The following is a 27,040-nucleotide window of genomic DNA, read 5'->3' on the forward strand; positions in this document are numbered from 1 at the left end:
CTCTCAATAAAGAAAACAGATAAGAAAATGATGAAAATGATATCTAGTGGCACAATTTCTATAACCATTTGAGAGATATATATATATTTTCAACTTCCTTTTGTAACTGGATATAAACTTTATATGGTGAGACATGTGCAACAAAAGTCTGCTTGCTTTGAAAATGAATTTTCTGATGTTTCGGAGGCTTTTTTTTTTTTCAACTTGAAATCACAATGCACTCTAAAACTTCAATTATCACATATTTTACAGTGTAATTTCCTTCTGGGAACAAACTGCTGAATAAGAGCCAGTTGGTCCTTTATTTTGATAACACGAATGAGCCACTAGTTGTCTGCAAGTATGAAGCACACGCCTTAAAGGTAATATTTACTCATGGTGTGTTTTAAGTGCTGCAAGGGAAACCAAATACATAGGCAAAACAGCAGTGTCACTCTGGGGAAGTAGACGTCTGTGTGGCAGCAGAGTATGTGTAGAAGGACCTTTCGTTGAATGTTGGATATCTACATCAAGAGGAATGACTGGACCTTTGATTTAAGCCACAGGATCCAATTGTTCGTTCTTCTCCGGAGGCTTTGTCAGCAGCCATGGCTTCCCTCGGGCAGATGATCTTTTGCACGTATGACCATATGGTTTCAATTTCTCTAGTGATTCTGATTCAGTACTTAAAAAAGCAGATCAGTGTCTTGAGATTTTTCTGTCTTATTTTTCCTTTTATTTATACAACATATCAGAAAAATTGTGTGCTTTTTACTCCACATTTTTGACTGCAGCAGATACCAGTACTTTTAGATTTCTGATTATAAAATACAGTACCATATTAAATGTTAAACCAGGAGCTTTTTTAAGTAAGTGGTCCCAATAAAGAAGTGTCCAATAAGGGCTCTTTGTCAGATATCAGAGTTATAAATTGCAACAGACTAAATCCATCTAGAGCAGCTACAGTAATAAAATGCTAATGCACTAAAAATCTGACAACAATTAAAACATAATAACACGGGTCACATGGGTCACGTTTCTGTAGCATGAAGACTTTTTCTTTTGATGCTTTGAGCACATTCAGCTGACCTTTACCAGGAGCATGTTTTAGATTGTTGTCTTAATATTTTCATTTGAATAAATGATATTCTTCCATGCCTGGCTGCTTAGCTGTCTACATCAAGAGCGGCTTTTTATCTTGTTTGCTCCAAGTTGATGTTGGCAGTGTGTCTGTTTCATTTACACTTTCCTGTGTTTGTGCTTGTCTGCAGCATGATTATCCTCATCGTCTCATTCGCTGCCCTCATCATTGTCATCCTATCCGTGTCCTTGTCAGGTAAGACCTGTTGATCATTGTGAGATCCTGTGATCCTGAGGGATGACACTGTCAGGCCTGGAGGGACACATGGGTGTTTTCCACACAAGCCGTTTGTCCTTAAGAAGCAGCTAATTCCTGTGGTAGACAACACGCTCCAAGAAAGAAAACATCTGGACGTGTCTGGTTTTTCTGTATGCATGTTGTTCATAAAGCGTTGTAATGTATATTTTCTATCTAAGATTTTTTTTTCTTTTTAAAATGTAAGGATTTCCTGCATGGAGGATAAAAAAAGAAAAAATACCTGCACACTGCTTGTTCCCTCTCCAATATTCTTTTTATTCAGTGCAGACATGGAGTTCTGGTCACAGTTGTATTTAGGTTCAAGGTTCAGGTGGAGATAAGATACTCCACCTGCTGCAAATAATTCAAAGATAAGTGTCTAAGTCCAGGGGAACAAGGTGAAGTGCAGTATGCAGCATTCCCTCCATAGAGTGCTGAAGGGATAACACATTTGTGTAGGCTAACCTGGAGGTTAGCATTGCCCTGGTTCCCGCCACAAAAATCCTATGTGATGTTTGAAATAAATAAATATTTTTTTAAATATCGTCAGAAATAATATATAAGTTTATGATACTTAGATGTTTTGTTCAGGAAGATAATCTTCACAGACGAACACCACTTTCGTGATTGTTAAAGCGTAAATGAAATCTCCAGACATAAATGTTAGCCTTTAAACAGACTACATCACGGTCACATGACTAAAATGTCACCGCCACTAAATAACTATACACGTATTTCTAACTAATCGATGTACAAGTTGTAGAGTCAGAACAGTTAGTAACTAAAGTGGCCCTGTAAAGACAGACTAGTGAGTAGATGAGTCTGTGTGTTCGCTGCCATGATGTTTAATGTCCCTGACAACCTCTGCAGTCTGATTTGGACACTTTTAGGAAACGTAATGATGTATTTAATGTTGTAGAATAAAACATGTAAATATTCTCAGCCTGTGGTAACCACACTCTTTATTTCAGGCATTTAACCGTAAACCAATTAAACCTCTCACTGACTTTGAGACAAGGGAATGGAAGTACAAACTACACCACTTTATTAAAAGACCAGCTAGAAATCATTTCAGGCTCATAATCTGACTATGCACAGTCCGTTCAGAAATATTTTTAATTTGTATCTGTCTCCAGATCTACATCTGAATATTGAAAAAGCAAGTAAAATGGTTGATGAGATATTGTAAAAAAAAAAGTTCAAAAGTGATGATGTTCTTATTCTAACAACTTTATTGAATACAATACCCACTTGTTGGTGTGTACACTGAAGGCGTTATTGGTCACTGTAATAACTACTTCTGTTTTTTCATGTTAGCCATAAAGTGCCCCTGTGAACGTGAATCGAATAAAAGATATCAGGGACAACGTTCAGTGTTTTCGTTAAGAACAAATAAGAATTCCATAAACCATCTGAAGCTGATATGAGATTTCAGCAGTCAGAATCAAACACATATCTGACAGAGTTATGGGGGTTTGGCTCAACAGTGTTTCCTTTGTGAGCCGCCAGAGAGAACAGTAATGAAAGAGTTTTGGTCCATCTTGGTTATAACTTTGAAAAAAAAAATGATTTGACTAATTCAGACTGATGGTCTGTTATCTTCCTTTTGCAACTTAATAATTATTTTTCACACGGAACTTGGATTTACATTTTGTCCCCCACCTCTTACAAAGCAATTCAAATCACTTCGGGAAGGGGTCTCTTCATGGGCCGATTGTGAGTCTGTGCCTGTGTCCTCGTCCCACAGGCTCCGGCTTCGGAGGCTCCACGTCTTCAGTGTTAAGCAACAACAAAAAGCCCATTGCCAACCTCCGCAAGGACCAGCTTCTCAGTTGCTATTTTAACACAGGACAAAATTCCGTAATCAACCAGGTGTCAGTCACCTGGGAGAAGAAGGGCCTGACTGGAGTTGTTTACAAGTATGTTAATGGAGCGGATGCTCTTACGGACCAGAACCCACAGTTTAAAGCAAGGACCCAGGTCTTCCCTGATTCTTTAGCCAGAGGGAACGGCTCTCTACTGCTGAGGGCTGTGAGAAGGAGTGACGAGGGGGAGTACACCTGCAGCATCAGCTCATCGGAAGGCAAAGGAACAGCCAACATACAGCTCAGAACAGCAGGTAGCATGACTTGTCTTTCAGGTTTCACTCTGTGTGTTTGCTTTGAAAAGTTATCTCAGGAACATCGGAAACACTAAAGGTCCAGTATGTTGGATTTAGGCGGATTTATTTACAGTAATGGAATAGATTATTCATTATCGTGTTTTCATGAGGGCATCATTATGTCGTCCAAAAAACCCCTGGCATTTCAAGCTTTGATACAATACCTTGACAGCACACACACACACACACACACATATATAAAGCAAGCAATTGCCACTGCTTTTTCAGCCATTGTCCCATATGAGAGGAAACCAAAGCATTGCAAAGACATAACAAGCACAATAACACACTGTACCGCTAAAGATATGATGCCTATAAGCACAGTTTAAAAACAGGGCTTCAAGAAGCTAATGACTGTCATGGATGCTAAGTACACTCTGCCAAACATCAGTCTCTCAGCTGTACACAGAGTGGAGGGTGGAGGTGGAGGAGCAGCTCAGAGATGATATGTGGTCTGGTTGAAGCTGAATTGAACAACTACCTGCAAGCTCTAGAACGTGCAATATTCACAGGATACAGTAGCTTAATCATCCTCAACATTTATTTAGACACGTTTGAAAGGAGCAATTTGTTGTTCATATTTATAATCGGAATTATTCAGTATGTAACAAAAAGCAGGTTCTGTTAAATGTTTGTCATCTAGTATCCGACAATAAATAAATGTATTTTATAAAGAATAATGAACCTAAATTCAACATTATTATTATTGTTATTGTTATATATCATGATAATTATCGTCATCAATCACAAAACAAATATATCATGGCCATATAGCCCAGCCCTATGTTTAATTTAACTTTTGTTTTGGTGACAAAAACAAGTATTGAAAAAAAAAAAAAAAAAAAAAAAGATCATGTTCATAACCCTTACCAATGTTTTTTGCACCTAAATGTGACCAGACCATGAACACACTGTCACAACATAAAACTGAAAACTGAACCTTAAAAAAATGTAAAGCTGTCGTCCCGCAGAAATGGAAAGTTGTTCCAAGATTTGTTTTGCTGTCTGGATTGTGAGGCGAGAGGCGTTCAGCTGGTTGCAATCTGCAGCCACTCCACTAGATGCCACTAAGTCCTACACTGGGCCTTGTACCCTGCATATTTAGCATTTATAAACTTTGATGTATTATTCATAACACACTTGTGTTAATGTATTAATTAGCAGACCTAAGTGCATTTTAAATGTTAATTAATGTACAGTAATTATTTGTTAATAATCATTATTTCTTCAGTCACACAATGTGACCACTGGCTGAAGTTGTCCAGTGGCATGTATTTGATTTTTACTAACCACTTTCATTGTCTTAGCCTTTTCAGTCCCCACATTTAAACTCTCCAGTGGCGCCCTGGTTGCTGAGGCGCGCAGCTGGTTCCCTGAGCCGAACGTAACATGGTCAGACTTTGATGGGCACGTCCTGCAGGGAAGCACGAACTTCACGCAAAACTCTGCAGGGATATTCAGTGTAGTCAGCAGACTGCAGTCAGTCAACATAAGCGACACTTACACCTACAGGGTTGAAAATAACCTTGTCACTGGCATCTCTAGTGCAACTTTAACAGGTATTATGGTCTTATTATTTAATATCATTTTGTTTTAAGGAGATTTCAAACTCTCTGTCATGCATTGGGTTGCACTCTGTCTGTTAAAGCAGCTGTTTAGTGTCTCTTGTGGCTCTGTGGGAGCTTTAGAATGTCTGAGAAAATGACTTATGACGTCAGCAAGGTTATATTTCATGTTCTTGTATTAGTTTGTTATCTCAGATTGAGTCACAAAGACAGTTTGACAAACTGGAGAATGGACTTTGACAGACATATATGGACAGGATAATGATGTAAGACACTGCTGAATTGCGGCATAGGATTTATACTGCAACTAAAAATCTCTAGTATGACCTTATTCAGGACCAAAATTTAGGATATTCAGCCTTTGCTGCTTTGACTTTACCTCTTCTTTTACTGAATGCTCAACTCATGGCAGTGCAATAGTGAATAATTGGAATGGTCCTTTAATTTCACCGACAGCTAGCAGACATTTCCTCTTTTTTTCACAGACAAAAATAATTTAGCAATCATATACAGCAAAAAGAGATTTGAATGTCCTTTCATATTTTCCAGGTACTGAAGTATCAACAAACACGTACTTCATCTACAACGCTGCATCATCCCTGCTGTCATTAACTTACCTGGCCATCATGACCAGTGTCCTCTGCATCTACTATCTGACCTGATTACAACTCTCCACGTGTGTGTTTGTGTGCATGCATGTGTTAATCAAAGCAATTAATCAAAGTACATAAAAGCCGTTATTTCTGACAATTACGTTATTCAATTTTTTATTCATTTTGGTGGGTGTTGTTGCTATGTCACAGCATTTAACTGTTTTTTTTTTGTACTTTCTCAGATGTATGTGTTGTGTTTTAAGTCAAAGCTCAATCTAGATCATGTGTCTGTAAAGATTTTGAAATGTGAATAAACTTGAGTTTTTTTTTAAATATTTGTCTCTCTTATAGCATAAAATAGGACCAACCAAGATTATTAGGAGATTACTGCTGTCATCAGAACAAATTTGTTAAAGACAAGCAGACCCCAGACAGGTCGGACTGGCTGTCACACCTCCTCTAATTTAGTGATCAACACTGGAGACCCCCAGGACTGCGTGCTCAGCCCCCTCCTGTTTACACTGTACACCATGACTGCACTCCCAGCTGTATTTACAGCTTGGAGCAGTAAATACATAACAACTACCTACAACATACAACATGTGAACATGGGAACTGGGGTGACAACAAGGCTGGTGAGCTCCTCACTCTGCAAGCAGCGGCTGTGATCATCAGGCATTTCTCTGGGTGAAGGATGGCCTGTTGCTAGCAAGGCTCTCCAAATGTGTCAATGAGTGTGGCTACGCGAGAGACCAATCCCATGTCATGCAAAGCTCAAGGCACTCAGGAGGAAATATGACCACAACTCCAGGAGTGGTCGCGGTTGGCTGGACTGGCCATATTTCGACCTTTGACAGTTCATCTGGCGGAGCCACTCGGCTAATCTGGTGCACCTGGTCAGCATGGAGGCGGCTGAGGACGTGGCGAGCCGTCTCCCACCTGCAGCAGCGGCATGGCCACCGAGGAGGTAGGCGGCGATGACACCGACGCATGTAAAGACGGGGATCCCATTCATGCTAAACCAGGTAAGACATGTTGCTTGAGCTTTTGTTATGTGTTTTTCTCTGTGTGCTTTTCTGCATGCTTGACAACAAAAGGGCCGTCTTGATAACGTGTCTTTTCTATCGTTCTCTAGAATGCCTGCCGCTGCACAAAAGGTAGGAGTTGACAAAGCCCCAGGTGATCAGCAGGGATGACCGCGATCTGGACATGGATTGGATTCTTTTGACCCGTCAGCCTCCTCGTCCTGTTTGCAGCCGCTGGACTAAATGCTGTTGCTGACTCTTAACTACGTTGCTTCTGCACATTTTTTTTGTGTTTGCATGCTGCACATGACCTTGTGCGTTTTTTGTTTTTTGCTGTGCACAACTTTTGTGAAATTTATCACTTTAATTTAATAAAACAATTGTGTTTGATCCTCTCACTTTCTTTTATCGCTTCAGTCATCTGTGCATCACGTGCTAGTGCTGTAATGACACTGCACATTTACCCAAGTACTGTTGTTTCATGCAAATTTGAGCTTCATATACTTTTCCTTTGGAGGAGGACACAGATAAGCAAGCTGCTCATCATAAAGAAATTAAATATAAACACCCTTTCAATGGGCACATGCAATGAAATCTAATCCCTCTGGCAGATTGTGGGAATGTGTCTGAAATGAACCCTTTCTAAGAAATGAGCCTCTCTGGAATAGTCAAGATTTTCAGTACATTACAGTGGAACCCAAAGATTAATAACTTGGTGTCTGTCATGTCTGGGTCCCTGCTATAGTTTTGTCCCTGTGTTTTCCTTGTGTTTCACCTCTCCTCTCGTTCCAGATCTTCCCCCATGTGTGGGGTTTCCTCCTCCTTCCTGATTATCTGTCCCCGCCCTGATCACCTTCACCTGGTGCTTGTTTGTGAGTGTATATATATATATACTCCCTCTGTTTCCCCTCTGTTGCCAGTTTGTCATCTTGTCCCCATGCAGAAATGTCCCAGCCTTTTGTTCCAAATGTCTACTAGTGATTCCTGGTTTTGACTTCAGCCTGTGTTTCCCTTGACCTCGCCTCTGCCTACTCCCTGTTGGATTTGTTTGCCTTTGCAGACTGAGTACCTGTGTACCGACCTTCTGCCTCTGCCTGATCCCTCCTGTGTACCGAACCTGCTTGATAGTAAAGACTGTTTCCCTGTACAACACTTTGTCGTGTTGTGGGTCCAAACTATTGTTGTGGTTTTCCGGTCATGATAGTATCATCATTAACCTGAATGGTGTAAAAATTGTGTTGTGTTTAAATCCGTACTAAATATCCTGATCATTCTACACTGAAAAAAGTGATGCATTACATCCAATTATAAATTTTACTTTGGAATACTCACTGCCAAGTCGTATCTATGATCCGTCCTATTTACTGGAAGAGTGAACAACGTTTCCATTGCACAACAACCTTAGCGGAGGGTAATTATTGTTCCAGGTATTAGTCAAACCCTCAGGCGCTACCAGGGAAACTAAGTTATGGCTTGTAAAAAACTTTGCATTTTGATTGTAAAATGTATGAAAATACAAATTAATAGTCTTCTTCTTTGGCAAGTGACCATGGTCTAAGTGGGATAATGCCCTTCGAGGTGTCCTTAATGAGGAATTAATGGACTTCGCGGTCGTCCTTTAATTCCTGATTATGGACACCTTGACGGGCGTTATCCCTTACTTAGAGTCCCAGTCTCAGTACACCGTTGTACAGGTTATGCCCACATTAGTGAGGCGCTGAACCAGATGTGATGTAATGCATCAACCGGAGGCTATGATATTGATCACAAAGGCCTGTGACAGTGCTGTGGCAGTTTGCAGACTGACAGTGTAATATTTTACTGGAGTGGTTGACATCACTAGACCTGACATCTCTGCTTCCATAAACAGGACACAACAAAGACAGCATTGTTTCTTGTTGCTAAAAGTTTAAATTTGCAGTTTAGAGATGAACTTTGACCTCCAAGCCAGAGATAAGAGCAAAACAGAGACAATGTATTCTTGTGGTCAAATTCTACAAGTGAATCATACCTCCATTAAAGGGATAGTTCATGTTTTTTGAAGTGGGGTCATATAATGTACACATCTATAGTTGGTCTGTTCCCTACAGTAATCACAAATCAGTCCAAGAAGCAGAGAGCCGCTCCAGCCCAGACGCTCAGCTTTGTACTGCAGTGAACAGGGAAATAAACCACCTAAAACAAGGCTCACCTTAAAAAAAATCTGTAACAGTTCAGGTGTACTTTGTAAAGTGAAAATTCACACCGCTTTACATGGCACTACGTTTTCTTAACAGTAGAACTTCCGGATCCCTACAAACTAGGCAACAGCTGATCTGTGAGCGGCGAAATACAGTGTGAGGCGCAGCTGCTGGACGAGAGGTGTACTTTTGATAAAAACGAAACTTAACTCTCCGTATCCCTCCGCATTAGCGCAACTGCGTAGGGAAACGGAGGGTCTCTGCTTCTCCAAACTGAGGCTGCGCTGATCGGTGATCAGGGTAGGAAACAGACCGACTATAGATATGTTTTTACATAACCCCACTTCAAAAAACACAAACTATCTCTTTAAAGTGTTAGTTCTGAAAAGAGCAAGTACAACATTATATGAAACAATACTTTAACACACAATAGAATATACAAAAGATGCAGAAAAATCATAATGTCAGTAACTGTTGTAACAAAAACAGTACCATTTGCAAGCAGCTTTAGAACCTTGCATGAAATGGTAAGTCAGCTTTGTGACAATTCTGACCCAACAGATGACCTGTCTATACAGTTCACAGAATGGAAACGATAGCTTCACGGACAGACTGATGGCCATGCGCTTGTGCACCCTGATAAGCAACTTGTTCAGGCTCTGGGAGAACAGGTTTTTCTGTGTTCCACTCCAGGAAGAAGTGTTAGTTGTTTATTTCACATGCATTGCGTAGAATACAACAAGCAACAACAACATCTGGCAAAGAAGTAGCTGAAATGTCATTTCTCTTGGCTGGGCACCTGCAGCAACCCTTGAGGAAGTCCAAATGCGTTTTCCACCACCATCCTTGCTAAATTCACAAGGTAGTTGAAATTCTGCTGCCACTGATCAATATTGCATTATATTTGAGTCAAAAGTCGTATGAGCGATTAACACATCTACACGCATGCAGATCTCTCTGTGCACGTAAATTATTTTGTGTCGCGCGGCTGTTTCATCTTCTTACGCATATGCAGCAACAGAGTGAAGCAGAGGAGCCTCTGTATCCATACGCAGTCGCGCTGATGCATAGGGATACGGATGTTCTACGGTCTGTGTCTGTGTCTGAAATTGTTAAGTTTCGTTTTTATCGAAAATAAACCTCTCGTCCAGCAACTGAGCCTCGCACTGTATTTCACTGCTGGCAAAAGCCCAGTTGCACTAATACGTAGGATTACGGAGGTTCTACAGTTGAGGAAAATGTAGTGTCAAAAGAAAGGACAGTCTGACAGCGATGTAAAGCGGTGTCAAACTGAGGCTGCGCTGATCGGTGATTACGGTACGGTAAGGAGCAGCTCAACTATAGAAACGTACATTATAATCTGGTGGGATGTGTTACTTAAACTTAATTGACACTGTGTTTTTGAAGCATGCCTGGACCACTGTTTCATTCTTCTTTCACACGTATCCTCTCGTTACACTTATGTTGAATGTCTAGGGATGGGTCAATTTTCTTTTCAAGCGACAGCAGGATGGCTGACACATTACACAACCATATTGAGACAATATTACTGAAAATTCTGGTCTACATCAGGAAACACAATAATTCAGAGGGATCAAAGAATTGTGCTTAATTACTCCTACACTACAGGCTACTGATGTGAGGAAAAACTGCACCAAAAATTACCCTCCAATTTACTTTAAACCCACAGCTGAAGTGAGATAAATTCCTTCAATAATTTGCATTTACAAAATAAAATATAATTGTGCTCATATGTACGGAGCCCTGGAGGTGACATAGATGGAGGTTTTTTTTTTTAATCACAAGAGGGCTGGGTTCAGCCTTGGTCTCCGCCCCTGAAGTGTGAAAAGTCCTGTCTGCAAGCCAGCAGAGCTCCACTGCAACAGAGCTCAGGGGAGAGGAGGGAGCGCGAGCAGGAGAGAGCCAACACATGCAAATAGCAAAGTTTAGTTGTGTGTGTTGCTGTTGTTTTTTACTAGCCTGCAGCTGCCTCTGCTTCACTCTGCTGCTGAATATGTGCGCCAAGATCAAACAAGTGCACGCAGCAGTTAAAATCTGCACACATGACACAAAATAATTTACGCGTGCAGATCTCTCTCTGCGCGTTTGAATTATTTTGTGGCACTTTTTTTGATATGTGTTATCACTCGTGTGACTTTTGACTCAAATTTAAAGCCATACATCTGTATCATGGAAGTGTCATGTGAATGTGTGTACGTGTCCTCTCTTTGTTTGTGTCTCTTCTTCAAAGTTCTTAGCTCGCCATCTGTCACAACCGGGGTTTCGTCCTGGTCCTTGGATTTTCCCCTTCCTCTCAAAAAAACCTGACGTATAAACAAGGTCATATCTATTGCACTGTTCTCAGATGAATCGTCATAGGTTTAATTGTCAAAAATGAAAAAGATTGCATCAAACTTCACAAATAAATTGTCAGTCTTATCAACATTCAACGTTTAAGTATAGCAAATATGAGGACTAAACATTAAAGTATTCGCATACGTGAACAGTATTTCAATAATACGTATTATAAGTAACCATTAACATTTAAAATACCACAACCATATCAAAACCAGAATAACATGTACAAAGAAAATAACAGTATAGAAACCGTACAGAGCCCTGGAGGTGACATGGATGGGTATTTTTTTACAATCTTGTACAGGCGTCTGACTATCTCGCGTGTGTGACTCACTGTATCACACGCATGTGAGATAAAGAGTGCAGTCAGTTAATGCAGGGTCATTATCATGGATTGAGACAATTCCATAATTTTAAGTGATTAATGAATCTCCAATGAGTGTCCAGGTGTAGGTTGTATTAGCTATTAATGCTAGCCATGATGATGGAGAAGCTGTCAAGGTAGTGATTTTTCATTTTCTAATTTATGAAATAACGTTATGGCAGTGACTACTGCCAATTAGGACAAACGTTTAACAATGGATGCAGGTGCATATAGGATCATATTCATGTGAAAGTTGTGACAGAAAACCTGAATTTACAGCAATACCTTCATTATATACAATGCTACACTGCTTGCTCTTTATACCACAAGGTTACATGAGACAGGTCATAGTGAACACGCTGCACGTAGAGAGGTTGGAGTGCAACTAGAAGAAGACTACGTACGATACGACGCTGCTACTCTGAACTATGTTACTATATAGCTTGTTCAAGTAAACGGCATTTGTTGGTGATTCCAGCGTCCCGTCATTGTTGCGTTAACACCACAACATTCACTTCATTCAGTGTTTGAGCCAGAGTGCCACTGCATCTGACTTACTGTCTCATGAGTGCATCTTACTATCTCGCACACAGAATGGAGGGAGGGGAGGGAGGGGAGAGGTAAGTGGCACTAGCCCAGACCTGGGCAAATTACGGCCCGCGGGCCACATCCGGCCCTTTGTACGTCCCTGTCCGGCCCGCGTGAGGCCAATCATAAACACCATAAATTAAACGAAATTTTTTTTTAACTTTTATTTTGAAATTTTATTTTGAAAATCGTTACGTCACTACGTATGCACGTCGTAGACGTAGCACCTTCACTCGCGTATACACGTAAGTGAGTGAAGGCAATGCTGTTCGCCAGGTTACCCTCAAGATGTCGGCACACCCGAAGAAAAGAAAAGTTGATAACGAATGCTGTATTTTCAACAAGACATGGACTGCCAAATACTTCTTTACAGAAATTAAAGGTAAAGCAGTGTGCTTAGTCTGTGGTACACAGGTTGCTGTGTTTAAAGAATATAATTTGAATCGCCACTACACGACCAAGCATGAAGATAAATACAGAAATCTGTCTGGTGAACAGCGTGCAAGGGAGTCTGATGCATTGCTTGCAAAACTACAAACCCAACAAGGATTTTTCACTAAACTTCACACTCCCAGAGATGCAGCCGTCAGGACAAGTTATGTCATTTCTCACAAAATCGCCAGAAAAAGTAAGGCGTTTTCCGACGGAGAGTTTATTAAGGAGTGTTTATTGGACTCTGCTGCGCTGATGTGCCCAGAGAAAAAGGGCGCGTTTGAGAATGTTTCACTCTCCCGACGCACTGTAACGAGGCGGATTGCGGGAAACTTAGAGCTTCAGCTGAAGAACAGAGCGGCCGACTTTGACTTTTTTTCTCTGGCTTTGGATGAGAGCTGCGATGTACGTGACACCGCCCAGCTGCTCATCTTCTTACGTGGGATAACCGCAGACTTTCAAATCACGGAGGAGTTGGCAGCCATGCAGTCAATAAAAGGGACAACCACTGGTAATGACTTGTTGAGAGAGGTAAATGCATGTATGGCCATGTTAGGACTGAAATGGGACAAGCTTGCAGGTGTGACAACAGATGGTTGTCTAAATCTGACCGGGAAAAATGTTGGACTTTTAAAGAGAATGCAGGATAAAGTGACAGAAATGAACCCTGATCAGAAATTGACATTTTTGCATTGTATCATACATCAGGAAGTGTTGTGTAAGACAGTGTTAAAAATGAAACTTGTCGTTGATGCTGTCACTAAAATAGTTAACTTCATCAGAGCGAGAGCTTTAAATCACAGACAGTTTGTTGCTTTGTTGGAGGAAAATGAGGCTGAACATGGTGACTGTGAATATACAAATAGTACTACTGATGTGCGTACACTATTATACTTGCTTAACTATGTGATCATGTGCAGGCCGACTCATACAGATAGTCACACTTTACACACACACACACAGGCAGACACAGATAGATAATGGGAGCCAGCCATAACTACATACTGTGACAAAATAACTCTATTTGTGCAAACACGTAAGATAGGGGAGATGCTCAAGGACGTTCCCGTCAAGACATGGGAGTCATCACAGGCTATGCATGCGGACGGAGAACCAATCCTAGCGTTGATCACACGCTGTGCATGCGGCCACCACACATATCATTAGCCAATTAGTGACAGATACGAACAACACATACCCATCAGTAGGCGTAGCGAAACACAGGCTTATAACACTGAAACCCCTAGACACGAGTTAGCTCTGTTCTGATATTTGCTATTGATGCTATACTGAACTGATCTCCACTCTCTGCAGACTGTGTAATAAATGCTTATTCTTTTCCTCAATTCTCTGACTGATCCTTTGCTGCATCAACGGACTCGGGCGAGGCGGTGCTTTAGGCCGCACTCAACATGACATAAGCTATCACTGCACTGTTAGGTGGCTCAGCCTTGGCAAGGTTCTGAAAAGTGTCTGGGACCTGAGAGACCAGATTCAGGAGTCCTGTATTCAGAAAGGTCATGACGTCCCAGAACTTTCAGATAACGACTGGTTGGCAGACCTCGGATTCGCTGTGGATGTGACTGCACTAATGAATGAACTAAATGTCAAAATGCAGAGCAAGGGCCTTTTTGTGCATGAGATGTATAGTGCAGTGAAGGCTTTCATGAGAAAACTGCAGCTTCTCTCAAGCCAAGTGAAGGACAACATTCTGACCCACTTGCCAACACTTAAGGAAGCCAAAAGATCAGGTGATCACCTCCAAAAGTACTCAACCATGTTAGAAGCATTGCATGTAGAGTTTTCAAGGCGATTTCAAGATTTCAAAACTCTTCAGAGTGAAATGCACATGGTTTCTTCTCCCTTCAACTGCAGTGTGGATGATGCACCAAGTGAAGTTCAGATGGAACTCATTGATCTGCAGTCTGACACACTTCTGGCAGATCACTTCAAGTCAGTCTCACTGCTGGACTTTTACTCCGCCCTCAAAGAGGAGAACTTTCCACACCTGAGGAGGCATGCTCAGAGGATCCTAGTCCTCTTTGGATCTACCTATCATTGTGAATAGACATTCTCAGTTATGAAGTTCAACAAATCCAAACGCAGATCCTCTATGACTGATGACCACCTCTCAGCTGTCCTTCGCATAGCCACTTAAGACATTCCGCCAGATTTCAATGCCCTTGTTCAAGCCCAGAATAGACTGGATTATTCTCACTGAAGAGGTAACATGAGGTGGAAAACATTACAAGTTATTGTTTGTGGAGATTAACAAGTTAAAAATAAATTGCACTGGTTCAATAATTGTTTTTCTTATTTAACCAATACACCACAATTTCACATAACCTAATATAAATATTTACAGAGTGCTTTATTCTTCTGATTATCAGTACCAGCTATTCAAAATATTTAATTTGAGCATTTTACAATGAAAGAAAGTTGGTGGCCCTCTGACACAATTCAGGTTTCTCATGCGGCCCCTGATAAAAATTAATTGCCCACCCCTGCACTAGCCTGTGAGACACAGAGCTAGCATTAGCATGGAATGTGGCTGTAAGTATTAGCAAGCTTTTTTTTTTAATCCAATAAATGACTCGTCGTACCAACGTAACTCGTCTCCTTCATTTAGTCACTTGGCTCTGAACTTCCACTAGGTAAGTGTGCTGGCTTTATCTTTTTTGCCCTCCTTTTTCTCTCCTTTTGCTGAGATCAGAAAGGAACGGAAGAAAAACGCGCCTGCACTTAACCTCCGGGCTGACAGGCTGAACGTGACCTGCGTAATCCCTGATTGGCTGTTGAAGGCTAGGCAATTAGTGTGTGCGTGTCTGTGTGGAACTCCATCGCAAACCAACAGAAGCTGTGTGACCCTAATACCAACAAAATTATATATTCAACAGTACACAGCTGAGGTGGAGAAGTATTTGGTCGTGATTTCTAGTTGAACAAATATATGTTTCCTTTCTTAGATATAGAAGACATTGACCGACTGTTGCGTTTTTTTCCTGGTTAAGTATGGGAGCTGCAGCAGTCTACAGAAACACTGAAGACAGTTAAGCTCTGACAGTAGACTTGTTAAACCGTAGCTGAGTACCAGTGACTTCATAAAAAACGTGGAAAGGTTAGACTTTTTTAGAATACATTTAATACATTTAAATTGAACAAGTGAACAATAAAAAAATGTGAACATGTTAAAAAAAAAAGGAACAACATGCAGATTAAATTCAACAAAATCAAACATTTTTTAAAAGGATTACAACACTTGTTTAATTCTCCCCTCTTCATTCCTCTTTTTTCACCCTCTTGAGTCCGTCAGCGATCATAGATCCCTCCGGATGTCAAACACCGTGTCGTCATCAAGGAGCACCTCCATCAGGAGGGACCCCTCTTTCTGGGCATGTCTGTGGCATGACATCAGAATTCTCTTGAACAGATTTTCTTTGCCTGGATGAAGTGATGCACACATTTCTTTCCCTGTGGCCCGCCTGTTTTCTTTGTCCTCCTCCTCCTTACTTTCTCTTCTTTTTCCTCATCTCTGGATCTGCCTGATGTTAGTGTCCTACCTCTTTCCTTTCATCCTCTATTTCCCCTTTCCATCTATTGTCACATGTCCTCTTCCCCATCTCTACATGTCCATGAACCATACCTATGCCTTTACAGCTTACCTGCTGCAGAGATGTTGGGTTATTTTTTTTTTTATTTTTTTGTGGGATGAAGTCCTTTCCAGAGGTCACTTTTAATCACAGGGGAATGACAAGATTGATAATTCTTCTTCATAGATGGTCAATTCGGTAATCACTGCCACCTTATTTTGTTTTGTAACAGCCGGGCGAACAGTGATCTGAGAAGAGTCCCACGGTGTAACTCTTGGAGAGTCAATGATTTGTAAAATTTTGATTTTTAGTGGGGGTGGTCTGAAATATGGATTATTGGATCTCATTTCCAGGAGGTTTCTGAGTGCCATTCTGAAACGATAAACAACAAGAACACACACAGACATTAGTGGTTTTAAGTGTCAAAAGCCCAACTGAAAATGGAAGGCAGAGAATATTTCCCGCCACTATCCTCGGGTCAGGTCGGGCTGGAACCTTGGTCAAGCATTTGTGTGTGTGTGTGTGTGTGTGTGTTTTAATAACTCAAAATAATGACTGTATTTCCAGCTAGAAAACGCGCAGCCCTTTACTCCCTCCGTTGTTTGCGTTAGTGTCGCTGCGTGGTCTTACACATGACTTCATCGCATACGTTCCGGGCTCGGACAAAACGTGCTCAGATCAGGTGGGACTTGATTTTTTTTGGCCCTATCTAAGCTGTACTACTTCTATGCCAGATTGTTTCATCCGATATATCTGTTTTGTACCCTCGCGTTTTAGCCAATCCTCGTTTTTCTAGCAGGCATGAAAATTACTCACCTCTCGGCGAAATTTGCTGTTTTGAAACCAAAATGGATGACCTACATGAATCGTGTAGATCCAATAAGAAAATCTTTTTTGGGGGGGGGGTGCGGGGTATGGACGCGACATGTTGTATACAAGAGATTGAACTGCGAACATGAGGGGAGCCTTGAAATCAATAAAAACTTTTCTAATATCTCTACAACTAATTTTCAAGACGTGTGGATGACGATGAGGTGAGGGGACTGACTGGAGGCTGAGCGAAATGTACGTTGCATTCTTTGTAAGTCAGACAACAAATTTCTCTTCAAAATAAGAGCTTTACATCGCACCCCATTGGAGTTTAGAACTGGGTTCTTAGCGGGGAGTTTTTAATTTGAAAGTAGCGACCATTAGTAGCTTGTCTTGCGGACAGCGAAGACATCTACAGAGACCGAGGAGACGCTGCATCTCCCGGATCTCAGCGGCTGTCCAGTTGCTCATCTTAACGTCCGTGAATGAAGTGATGGACTGACCGCTGTGATCAGCTGTTTACTGGTTTTTAAACTCCTCGGCTGCGGGTCGCACAACAATGTACGTCATCGGCACCTCCGCCCATCTCTCGCAGTTGCCCATTGATGTCTCAGATTTAGTTAGAATTTGAGGCGGAAAAAATTGTACCCTTATTTGCAGACCAGAACAGACCTCCAGTATATCGCCTTCTGTCTAAATCTGCAGACCTGGCTGAAAAAAGGACAGCTCGCTGCTCAGTATAAAAACGACTATTAACTATGCAAATAAAAAAAAAACACAACACTTACATTTTTTTTTTTTTGTCATGCTCATGTTTTTTTTCCCTCCCTCGTGTGCAGTACCCTGCCCCTGCTCAGCTCCATAGACATAATATACATGGACGCCTCACAACGTGCTGCAACATAAACCCAGCGTCGCCGCCTTCTTGGTCGGGTCTCCTCACTCTAAGCTAGCACTAGAGTCAGTCGGAGTCAACGGAGAGCGAGCAACTATGCCCGTGTTTTGTGCAGCGTACGGTTGCAATAACCGGGGCAGTATTTTAACCACGAATGACCCTCGGTGTCCACTCCAGCAGGAAAGTTGAAAGCCTTCTTTGCTGTGGAGAAACTTGCAGTGCACAGTCGCACCCACTCAGACACTTGTATTGGAAAATCTTCCTGCAATTTTAGAACACAGGGTTGGTATGGACAGATCAGAGATTTCCCCAAAGTTCTGATGTGAACAGGGATTGCTGAAGATCCAGGTCGCAGGTAATCAAAAGCTATTGGGTGCACCTGTGATGTTCTCCCTCAGCTGGCTGCAATCATTCAGATGGGAGATTGTATAGGGGGGTTAGAGTTCCTCTGCTCAGTTGGTGGTGTCTTCAGGGAGTCAGCAAATCAGTTTCATGTTCCAGAACACAATGTGTCTGGTTTTATTTCATCCATGTTGGTATATTATATAATGCAACCTTAATATGGCACATCTATACAGCGTCACATGAAAACAGACTTTATGAAGCACATTTTCTACATTAAACAGCAATGTACATAATGTAAAATGGAGCTATCTGATATCAAATCATTTAAAAAAGTAATGGTTTAAGTGTATACAGTAAAAAGCCTTGATAAAGTATGTCTTAAATTCAGATTCAGTGACGTGTGCCTCAAAACAGTTACAAATCACATTAGCCGTTTTCACCTGAAGCTAACGTACGCAGCCATGTCTTCTGTCCATGAGGACAAACCAGGACCAAGTAGCAGCACTGGGCTTCCCGCTGACTCCCTCTCCAGTTGCCGGATATCTGCAGTCCTAAGGCAGTGGAAATTAATCACGTCAGCAATTTTCTGCTAATTATTTATTAACTCGCATGGGTACAACACATAATTTAGTTTCCAAATCACCATTCAAACCTGCACCTACTTTGTACCTTTTTTTTTTTTTAGGTTGTCCCATTTCTTTTTGGCCTGCTGGGGCTCAACTTTCTCCTGCAGGCCCATCTTAGCCAGGATTGTTCTAAACACAGAAGCAAGAGAAAAGGAAAACAAAAGATCACATTAACATGGATTGTCATTTATTGCCTTACTTCCATCCAACTGCAGCAGAATGTTTCATCCCTGTGAAGAGGTCCGTTAATCCTAACCGTTCTTTATTTAATTCAAACGTTTAACTAGACTTTACAGTTTTACAGTCTGGAAATGAAGCAGGGATCACAGCCTGATCTGAATCTGTTCAACTTGGTCCATTTATGTACATGAAGTAAAGATAGTGTATTTATTATAGACTACGAGTGAACAAAATGAGTCATTTGCATGCAAAAAAAATCAATTGCATTGTCTTGGAAGCATCTGATTCAGTAATTTGTTGTGATTATTGTATTTCATTCATTCAGTGAAATGTAACTCATTCATTGTAAGATTGCTATATGAAAATGCATCATCTTATGTGTCAATAGTTATGCATATCTGTTAAATGTAGTCAGCAAATTCCCCTCAGCTGTGATTTAATCATGCACCTAAGCACAGTTGTCATCATAATAATTAATAACTGTAGTTGTCTTGTATTGTTATTCCTGAGAGAATCCTGAATTTCACTTACATTAAACATATTATAGTGGCCTATCTATACAGATAAGTACACTTCAAACAAATAGGCAACTAATCAGGTAACTCATCAGATAAATTCACGCTCTGCAAAAGAAACACTTGACACAAGTCTTGATCCCCGGTCGTCCACGTGCAACATGACAGCAGTTCCACTGCTCTATTCCCTCAGCCTCCAAGTTTTGGTTGACTACTATTGTGAACATCTCAGACTGAATAATTTCCAAAGGAGACTGATATGAGAAAAAGGCCAGCAAAGTTCCCATAGCATCAGGTTAGAAAACTGATTGCCTCCATTGTTAATTTTCCTCAAACATTAATAGAATTTCAGTTTCCTCCATTTCTTTGCAGACGAGGAAGGCAAACACCACAAGCTCAGCCATGTCTCTTTATGTCTACGGGAAGTAGAGTGTCCAGCTTCTCAGCGGCGTTTGTATCCCCGCTGTTGCAGGAGGTCAGCTGGAGTTCAGCTTGAACTCACCTATTCTAAGAAACCAAATTGGTGATTGGCAGTGCCTGTTAGAAAATAAAGCAGGTCTCTAGGTGCTGGTTATCAGGCAGTTGAGTTAAGGGGGAGTGCAGATATTTAAGTGCTGACAACCTCGTGCATATATAAACACATCATGCAACAATATAAAATACTTAAACAGTCACTTCTGCCCTTTGACAAATAATCACCCGAAAGTAAGAGTTGTGTATGGAGTGGGTCTCCGTCCATGGAGGTCACCATGTTGCACCGCCTCGTTTCTACAGTAGCCCAGGAGGGACAAAAGCCAAGTAGATTAGCAAGTGATGATGAAGGATGGATGACCATACTGTACATACGTACTTGTGCAAGAACATCACAGGAACGTGAAGAAACAAAAACTCCAAGCACAACGTATAACATTGACTATTAGCACACTGCAGCCTCAGTCATCGACTGTTTACACAAGCACGAGTTTTCTTTGTTTAGATTATAGAAATTGTCTAAAATCACTCAGAGAGATGGTGCTCACTGCAGAGCCAATATGGGAGCCTGGCTTTTCTAGCTCCAACTGTAGGTCCAGCTGTACCTTTACATCTATACATGTATCTATACATGAATCTATACACGCATATACACATCTGTCATACGTGACGCCACAGAACGCCACAGTGAGGAGAGGAGGGCAGCTGATGCTCTGCACTAGATGGACTTGGTGTAGGATCAAGCTGCTCCATCACTGGGTGATGCCCCACATCCTCCTCTGATTGGCTGAGTCCTGCAGAGAAGGACAGAGGTGTGACTGCTGTTTCTAGAACATGCAGCCAGAAGGTGGGGCTTACATTGTTCTCCCATGGCAGGTGAAACATGTCACTCACATGAATGTTCAGTGGTGTCTGTGTTCGGTGGCTGCACCATGGCCCTTACATGGCTCGACCACATCTGTGACAGAACCTGGACTGTCTGCGTAGGATGTGACACCTCAACAGCTCTCTGTGGGGTGGAGTCCTCCATCACAGCTGCCTGTGAGGTGGATGCCACTGGTGACCCACGTGGAATCTAAGACACTGCTACACCAACAGTCAGAAACCCAGATCAGTCTTCTAAAAGTGTTGCTTACCTCATTCCAACACACTGAAGTCTTTGGTCGAAGCCTCGCCACTGGTATGTTGTTGTACTGGAGACACAAACACACAGACGCGATGGTGTCATGTGTCCACCAGGTGTAAGGATTTCCCCTCACGATAAATTATAAATCTTTCAATGAGCTGCTGTCACATCTGTGGGAGTAACACTGGGAGTGAGAGTCAATCCTTTAAAAAAATAAGTTTTAATATGCAATAGTCTCAAAGAGTACGCTAACATGTGACTGCAAGCAATAGTACTTGAAGCATTTTCCTGTAATGTAAAAATGTAAACAGGGACATTACATGTAAATATATCTCTTAGCTAGCTAGCAACAGATACAATTGTGTGTATGCTGCACATTTTTATTTACAGCCTTTGCAAAAGTAGTCCCCCTCAGTCAAGGGACGATCAACACATGTGAAACAGGTGACATCAATGCTGTGGAGGTAACCTTTCCAGGGTGGATCCCAATTTTTCATTTTAATGTCAGTAAAGATTAAAATTTACTTTCTTACCCACTCATCCACATCAGCCGCTGAGCTCTCCTCCCCACATGGCCAACACAGTGCTGACAGGTCATCAGTAAAGACAGACAAAAAAAAATGACAGGTATGTATGTAATGTCAAAACAGACACAAATGTGTCAGTGTATCTGGTGGAGAAGTACATACCCGTGTTAGTCATCAGGGCCATTTCCATTTCAAGCCTTATGTGGTTCACACCCTGCTGGTCCACTGGGTAGTCAGTCTTTTCACCCTGCAGGGTCTGCTCCCCAAGCTGAAAAGTGACTGCTCAGTATCAGAAAAATGACTTATTCTGATGATAGATTGGCAAAGGCGAGGTCGCAGGGCGAGGCGCTTCCAGCAGCTGGAAGCGGGACCTAGAGGCGTCCGGCGAGGTACAGCGGGTGACCGGGGGCCGCTGCTTGCCTGAATCAATTGAGAGGATTTTCTGAATCGATATTGAATTGGGGAAAAAATATATTGCAATGCATTGATGAATTGATATTTTTACCCATCTCTACTTTATTCACAATGTTCTGTATCCTTGGCAGGTCTTGGGGCTTTTTGGCCGGCTGGTGTGCCAAAGGGTTGTGTTTGCATGTGTGTTGTGGTGGACCAGCCAGAGGAGAGGAAACCAACACCTTTCTCAGTTTGGCAGGGACCCTCTCCTCGGGCTGGACATGATGTATGAGATGGTCAATGATAATCTTAATTTTCCTCTTTCCCTTCTAGGACACCAGGTCTGCACTTTTCCCCTCCAGTTTCACTATTTTAAGGGGGCCAAGCAAATCGACATACGGCTTGCCGCTGCTCCTGCCTAATATTTCTTGGAGGACAAGCTCTCCAACCTTAAAATTCTCCAGCCAGTACCGCTCAACCTCCCACACTAGCTCAGGCTCCTCTCCCCCAGCAAGGTGACCTTGCATGTCCCCATGGCTAGAGTCACCATCCAAGGATTGGGTTGTTGGGGCCCCCACCCACAACTGCCACCCAAATCACACTGCACCGGCCCCTTCTGAACCCTCCTGCGGGTGGTGAGCCTACTGAAGGACGGGCCCACGTCGCTCGTTCTGGCTGCACCCAGCCGGGTCCCGTGGGCAAAGACTCGGCCACCAGGTGCTCGCCTGCGAGCCCCAACCCCAGGCCTGGCTGCAGGGTGGGGCCCCAGTGACGCCATTCCGGGTGGCGTACACTTCCTTGTTGTTGTTTTATTCAGTAGGGACTTTGGAACCGATCTTAGTCTGACCCGTCACCTAGGGCCTGTTTGCTTTGGGAGACCCTACCAGGGGCATAGCTCAAACCCCTCCACCATGATAAGGTGCCGGTTCAAGGAGGAAGGGATGTCCAAATACCTTTTTATCACAAACATGTAATACAACCACATTTGATAATACTTTGTCTAGCAACACATTGATTCATGCAGAAATTCTGACATTAGATTTACGCATTTGATTTTGGGTACTAAATGTGATTCTTAAGAGGTGGATAATGTTACATTATGTTGCTTGGCTTATAGTGTAAAATTGTAAGTACTATCTATGAAATGATCACATTACATAAATGAAGGTGCAAACTGGATAATTATATACTTGTGTTTTTCCTCCTGGCAGACATTTTGTATAATTTCTTAGATAGGACCAGGATTCATAGCACTGACAGTTTTCCACAGCTGCCTGCTCATGTGCAAAGGCAGAGGACCTGTGTGTGTACACAGAGCCTGAACACGGTTCTTTCCTGGCTTTGGGTTGACTGACCCAGGCTTGAGATTAGAAATTCACACATGTTGCTATGGAACTTTTCCTCTAAAAAGAATGTCCAAGTCAGGTGTTGTGGTGTCACACAGGGTGGGACTCTCATCACAGTCACTGGATAGATCATAAAGAAAGAATTTTCTTTGTTTGGGATCATGGCTTATGTTGCTGTCTTCAGAATCCAAGTTGGGATCTGGCACATTCTTTCTCACTATCTGACGTAGTATCATATAGTTCTGAGTCATCCAGACATGTGTCTTTCATCTGGAAAAGAAACAAATACAGCCACTTAGATATACAGTATGTGCTTTAAACAAAACACATTCCCAGTAAATTAAGTTCTTCATGACAGATTATGGAACAATACTTCAGTGTCACGTAATTGAGAACTTACTACGATGCTTTTTGTCCGTCTCAGCCGTGGCACATCCTTTCCAGTCTGTAAGCACGAGTGACATTGTTAATCATTATGCTGTAAGCAATGCAACAATAATTACAAAAGCATTTGGAATAAGAACATCTTACACTTTGTTTAAACCCTCAGTTTAGACAAACATGTAAATTCAGTTGTCCAATCTGGCTTCCACCACCTCATATTTCAAGGATCAGATAATTCCTTTCTAACAAACATCTAGAAACTGTTATTCACATTCATAATCAGTCATTTAGGTTATTGAGATTGCTTGCTCACTGGCATTAGTAAAAAATCACTCTCCTGCCTCCTTCATTGTAAACTCTGCACCCAGAATATTGTCTCAGATAGCTATGTTTAATCCACATCGGTGATCATCTTTGTGAATAAAGTTCTACCACTTTGGAATGACCTGCCTTAAGAGATCAGGGCTGCAAAACCAGTTTCATCTTTTAAATCACTTAAGAACCCCCCCTTGTTTAATACTGCATTTCAGTGCATTTTATCTGCTTTATTATTGCATGACCTACTGTATTATGTGTAGTTTGTTTTTATTGTATTCACTCTAGTTAAGCACTTAGAGTGTTTTGAAAGGTGAATACAAATAAAGTTAATTATAAAGATTATGGTTGTTGGTCATGAAAAACCACTCCCTTCCAAACATCAAAAAGTATGGGCTGTACCTTGTGGTTAATTGCTGCTTGGTTAACAGGGCGAACATTGTTGACTGAAGGTACTGGTCCAACTGTGTGTGATGATCTGCGACCATTTCATTCAGGGACCTAGAAATGCAGATATCACATTCCTGTTCAGTATAAAGCTGCTCTGCTAGCAACAGCAGAGCAGCTTTATACTGAACAGGACAAATTATACCTCTGTATTGTCCCAGTCTTTTTCTCCACAAGGCCATTGGTCTGTGGATGTTAAGGTGAACAAAGACTTCTTTAGATGCCCAACCTCTCACATAGTTCATATTTGACCTTCAAGTGATTAGTTGGATGAACATGACATATCTGCACATCTGGGACCCTCACCAGTTAAAATGAACACTAGTTAAACTGTCACACAGGTCTTCGACTCAGTTGTCACCATATCTGAAAAGCCACTCCAACGTTGACTCTCGTCTCACTTCTTGCACTGTCTAATCCCCGTTTTTTGGTGGGTTTGTCTAGTTCAGTCTCTTCTTTCTTTCTCTGTTCAGCAGTGTTAGCTGGTGATGAGAAGTGCGGCTATAGTTTCTCTGCCACTCTTTTCATAAATAGTCTGCCACTGCTCAAGCAGTGTGTTTCATAGACCCCAGGCACATGCAATCAGTGATGAGCGGTGGTCAGGTGAGGGCAGGCAGGTAGATAAAGAGATAAAATCACTCTTTTGAGAAAAGCAATGCAAACATCTTGGCCAGAGAAGACAGATGGTTTGAAAGAGGAGTAAAAGAATCCATCTATGTCAAACTGGAACAACCGTCTTTGAACAGAGGAGATGGACAATGACATTATTTATCACCCACCTACAACGCAGTCCTGAGTTCTCTCCCCAGACAGCTTACCTACCCATAAACACCCCACATGGAGGCCGGTTGGATCAATGACCCACAAGCAGCCTTAACAGCTCTGAAACTCAGAGCTCACACATGTCCAAAAATGACCTTGTAAGGACACTCCCACACAGAGTTTAAAAGCACACAACTCACCTCCAGTTAGTTAGAACGGAAGAAGCCTCATGGATGAGAGGTGAAACATCTTCAGGAAACTGAAACAAGTCCACTTGCCAACAATACAGCACCTAGACTTGCCTTCACACAGCAGCCACAGTAAATTCAACATACATATACTTTGACTATATTTATGTTGCAACAGGATCAATTGGACAAAAATACTGTATAAACACATGGTTTGGTTAACTCACATCTGTCATTCAGCAATGTAGTGCTAACACACCACAGACATGAGTATGAGGCAGAGCAAAAAGCGTGATGAGGATGTGAACACAGTGGAAGACTGTATCAGGTTCTGCTGCAGAGAATCTGATGAAACACGGGGATCCATCAACTGTGGGATGACAATGAAGGAGTTTTCCTCTTTGAGGTGTAAACATGTCCAGAGATGAAGAATTACAGGTGTCAGCAGAGAGAGCATTCCATGGGGTCGGGGCTGTGGAGAGCAGGCCAGATGTATGAGGACTGGAGGCTCTGGGACGGGCTGCATGGATGATGGAGGTCAGAGGAGTGCTGAGGGGCGAGCGCATGAAGGATTCATAGGTGAAATCTGGTCCGAGTATAATTACCTATGTTATGTAATCTGATTTTGTTAACCTAGTTCCTTGAAGTCTGCTCCTACCAACCCTGTGCACATCGTACTGGCCATCCTCTCGTTCTGACTAACAGATACTGTACATCCTCAACAGTGTTCAACACTCTACCACCAGCAGATGGCAGTGTGGTCTTTTAAATAGCAACACAATGAATTTACCTGCCTGCCTGCTCAATCCTCACCTGTAACCAGTGTTGGGAAATTATGTCATATTACACTATTAAAAAACATAAGAGTTACTGAACAATGACTATGAAGGAAGTGTTTCAGAGTCTGTCCAAAACTGTATTGACAGATTCTGTCAAGTTATTCTGTAGTAACCTGTTGTAGTGCATGTATATATCTTGACTCCCTTTTCTTACACTTTGACTTTCTAAATTCTAAAATACATCTTAAACTTTTCAATACTTCCACAAACTAAAGTTTCACGTGTTTTTAAAAAAGAGGATTCCAATTCCAAACTATTTCACAAAGGGCAGATGTGGCTGCAGGTTTTCTTTTCAACCAAGCAGCAGCACACCAGACCTGACTCATTTAATCAGCTGATCTCAGTCTTCAGAGAGTTGATTGCTCAAACTGTGTTCTCTTGACTGGTTGGAACAAAAACCAGCAGCCACATCGGCCCTTTGTGGAATAGTTTAGACATGCCTGCTGTAAGGAGTACTGTTCCACCATGCAGGTAGCCTCTAGTGATTGTTCCCCAAAAGCAGGTGAAACCCGGTTGGGGACGCCCACAGTGGTGATGTGACATGTCGGTGTAAGCTTCTGCTTTTACCCACACGATCAAACTGTTCCCACAAAGTTGGGAGCTGGAATTGTCCAACATCTCTTGGTATGCTGAAGCATTCAGAGCTCCTTTCATTGGA

At 41.9% G+C, this 27,040-nt stretch overlaps 1 protein-coding gene and 1 long non-coding RNA gene across 2 annotated transcripts; one reads left to right on the plus strand and one right to left on the minus strand.

The window, feature by feature from the left end:
• Positions 1-398: 398 nt before the first annotated feature.
• On the plus strand, positions 399-5,897 carry vtcn1 (V-set domain containing T cell activation inhibitor 1). The gene is made up of 5 exons (XM_037108647.1): positions 399-619; positions 1,251-1,315; positions 3,105-3,476; positions 4,826-5,077; positions 5,633-5,897. Exons 1-5 carry the CDS (start codon positions 588-590, stop codon positions 5,743-5,745), a joined length of 834 nt encoding a protein of 277 aa, XP_036964542.1. The 5' UTR covers positions 399-587; the 3' UTR covers positions 5,746-5,897.
• A 9,859-nt stretch (positions 5,898-15,756) lies between these two features.
• LOC119025291 lies at positions 15,757-26,617 on the minus strand. Its single transcript, XR_005076767.1, has 13 exons — positions 25,556-26,617; positions 24,739-24,779; positions 24,549-24,647; positions 23,848-23,892; positions 21,871-23,717; positions 21,715-21,767; positions 21,192-21,248; positions 20,950-21,094; positions 20,722-20,849; positions 20,284-20,352; positions 18,933-19,018; positions 18,704-18,814; positions 15,757-16,585 (listed from the first exon to the last, which is right to left on the minus strand). It is a non-coding gene; the product is annotated as an uncharacterized LOC119025291 (long non-coding RNA).
• Positions 26,618-27,040: the final 423 nt, after the last annotated feature.

This window comes from Acanthopagrus latus, chromosome 9 (assembly GCF_904848185.1).
Source record: "Acanthopagrus latus isolate v.2019 chromosome 9, fAcaLat1.1, whole genome shotgun sequence".
Classification (NCBI taxonomy): domain Eukaryota; kingdom Metazoa; phylum Chordata; class Actinopteri; order Spariformes; family Sparidae; genus Acanthopagrus; species Acanthopagrus latus.

Coding starts and splice junctions, on each gene's coding strand:
- vtcn1 (XM_037108647.1), top strand. CDS start 588: ATGGCTTCCCTCGGGCAGATGATCTTTTGCAC. Junction 620..1,250: donor GGGCAGATGATCTTTTGCAC/GTATGACCATAT, acceptor GCTTGTCTGCAG/CATGATTATCCTCATCGTCT. Junction 5,078..5,632: donor CTCTAGTGCAACTTTAACAG/GTATTATGGTCT, acceptor CATATTTTCCAG/GTACTGAAGTATCAACAAAC.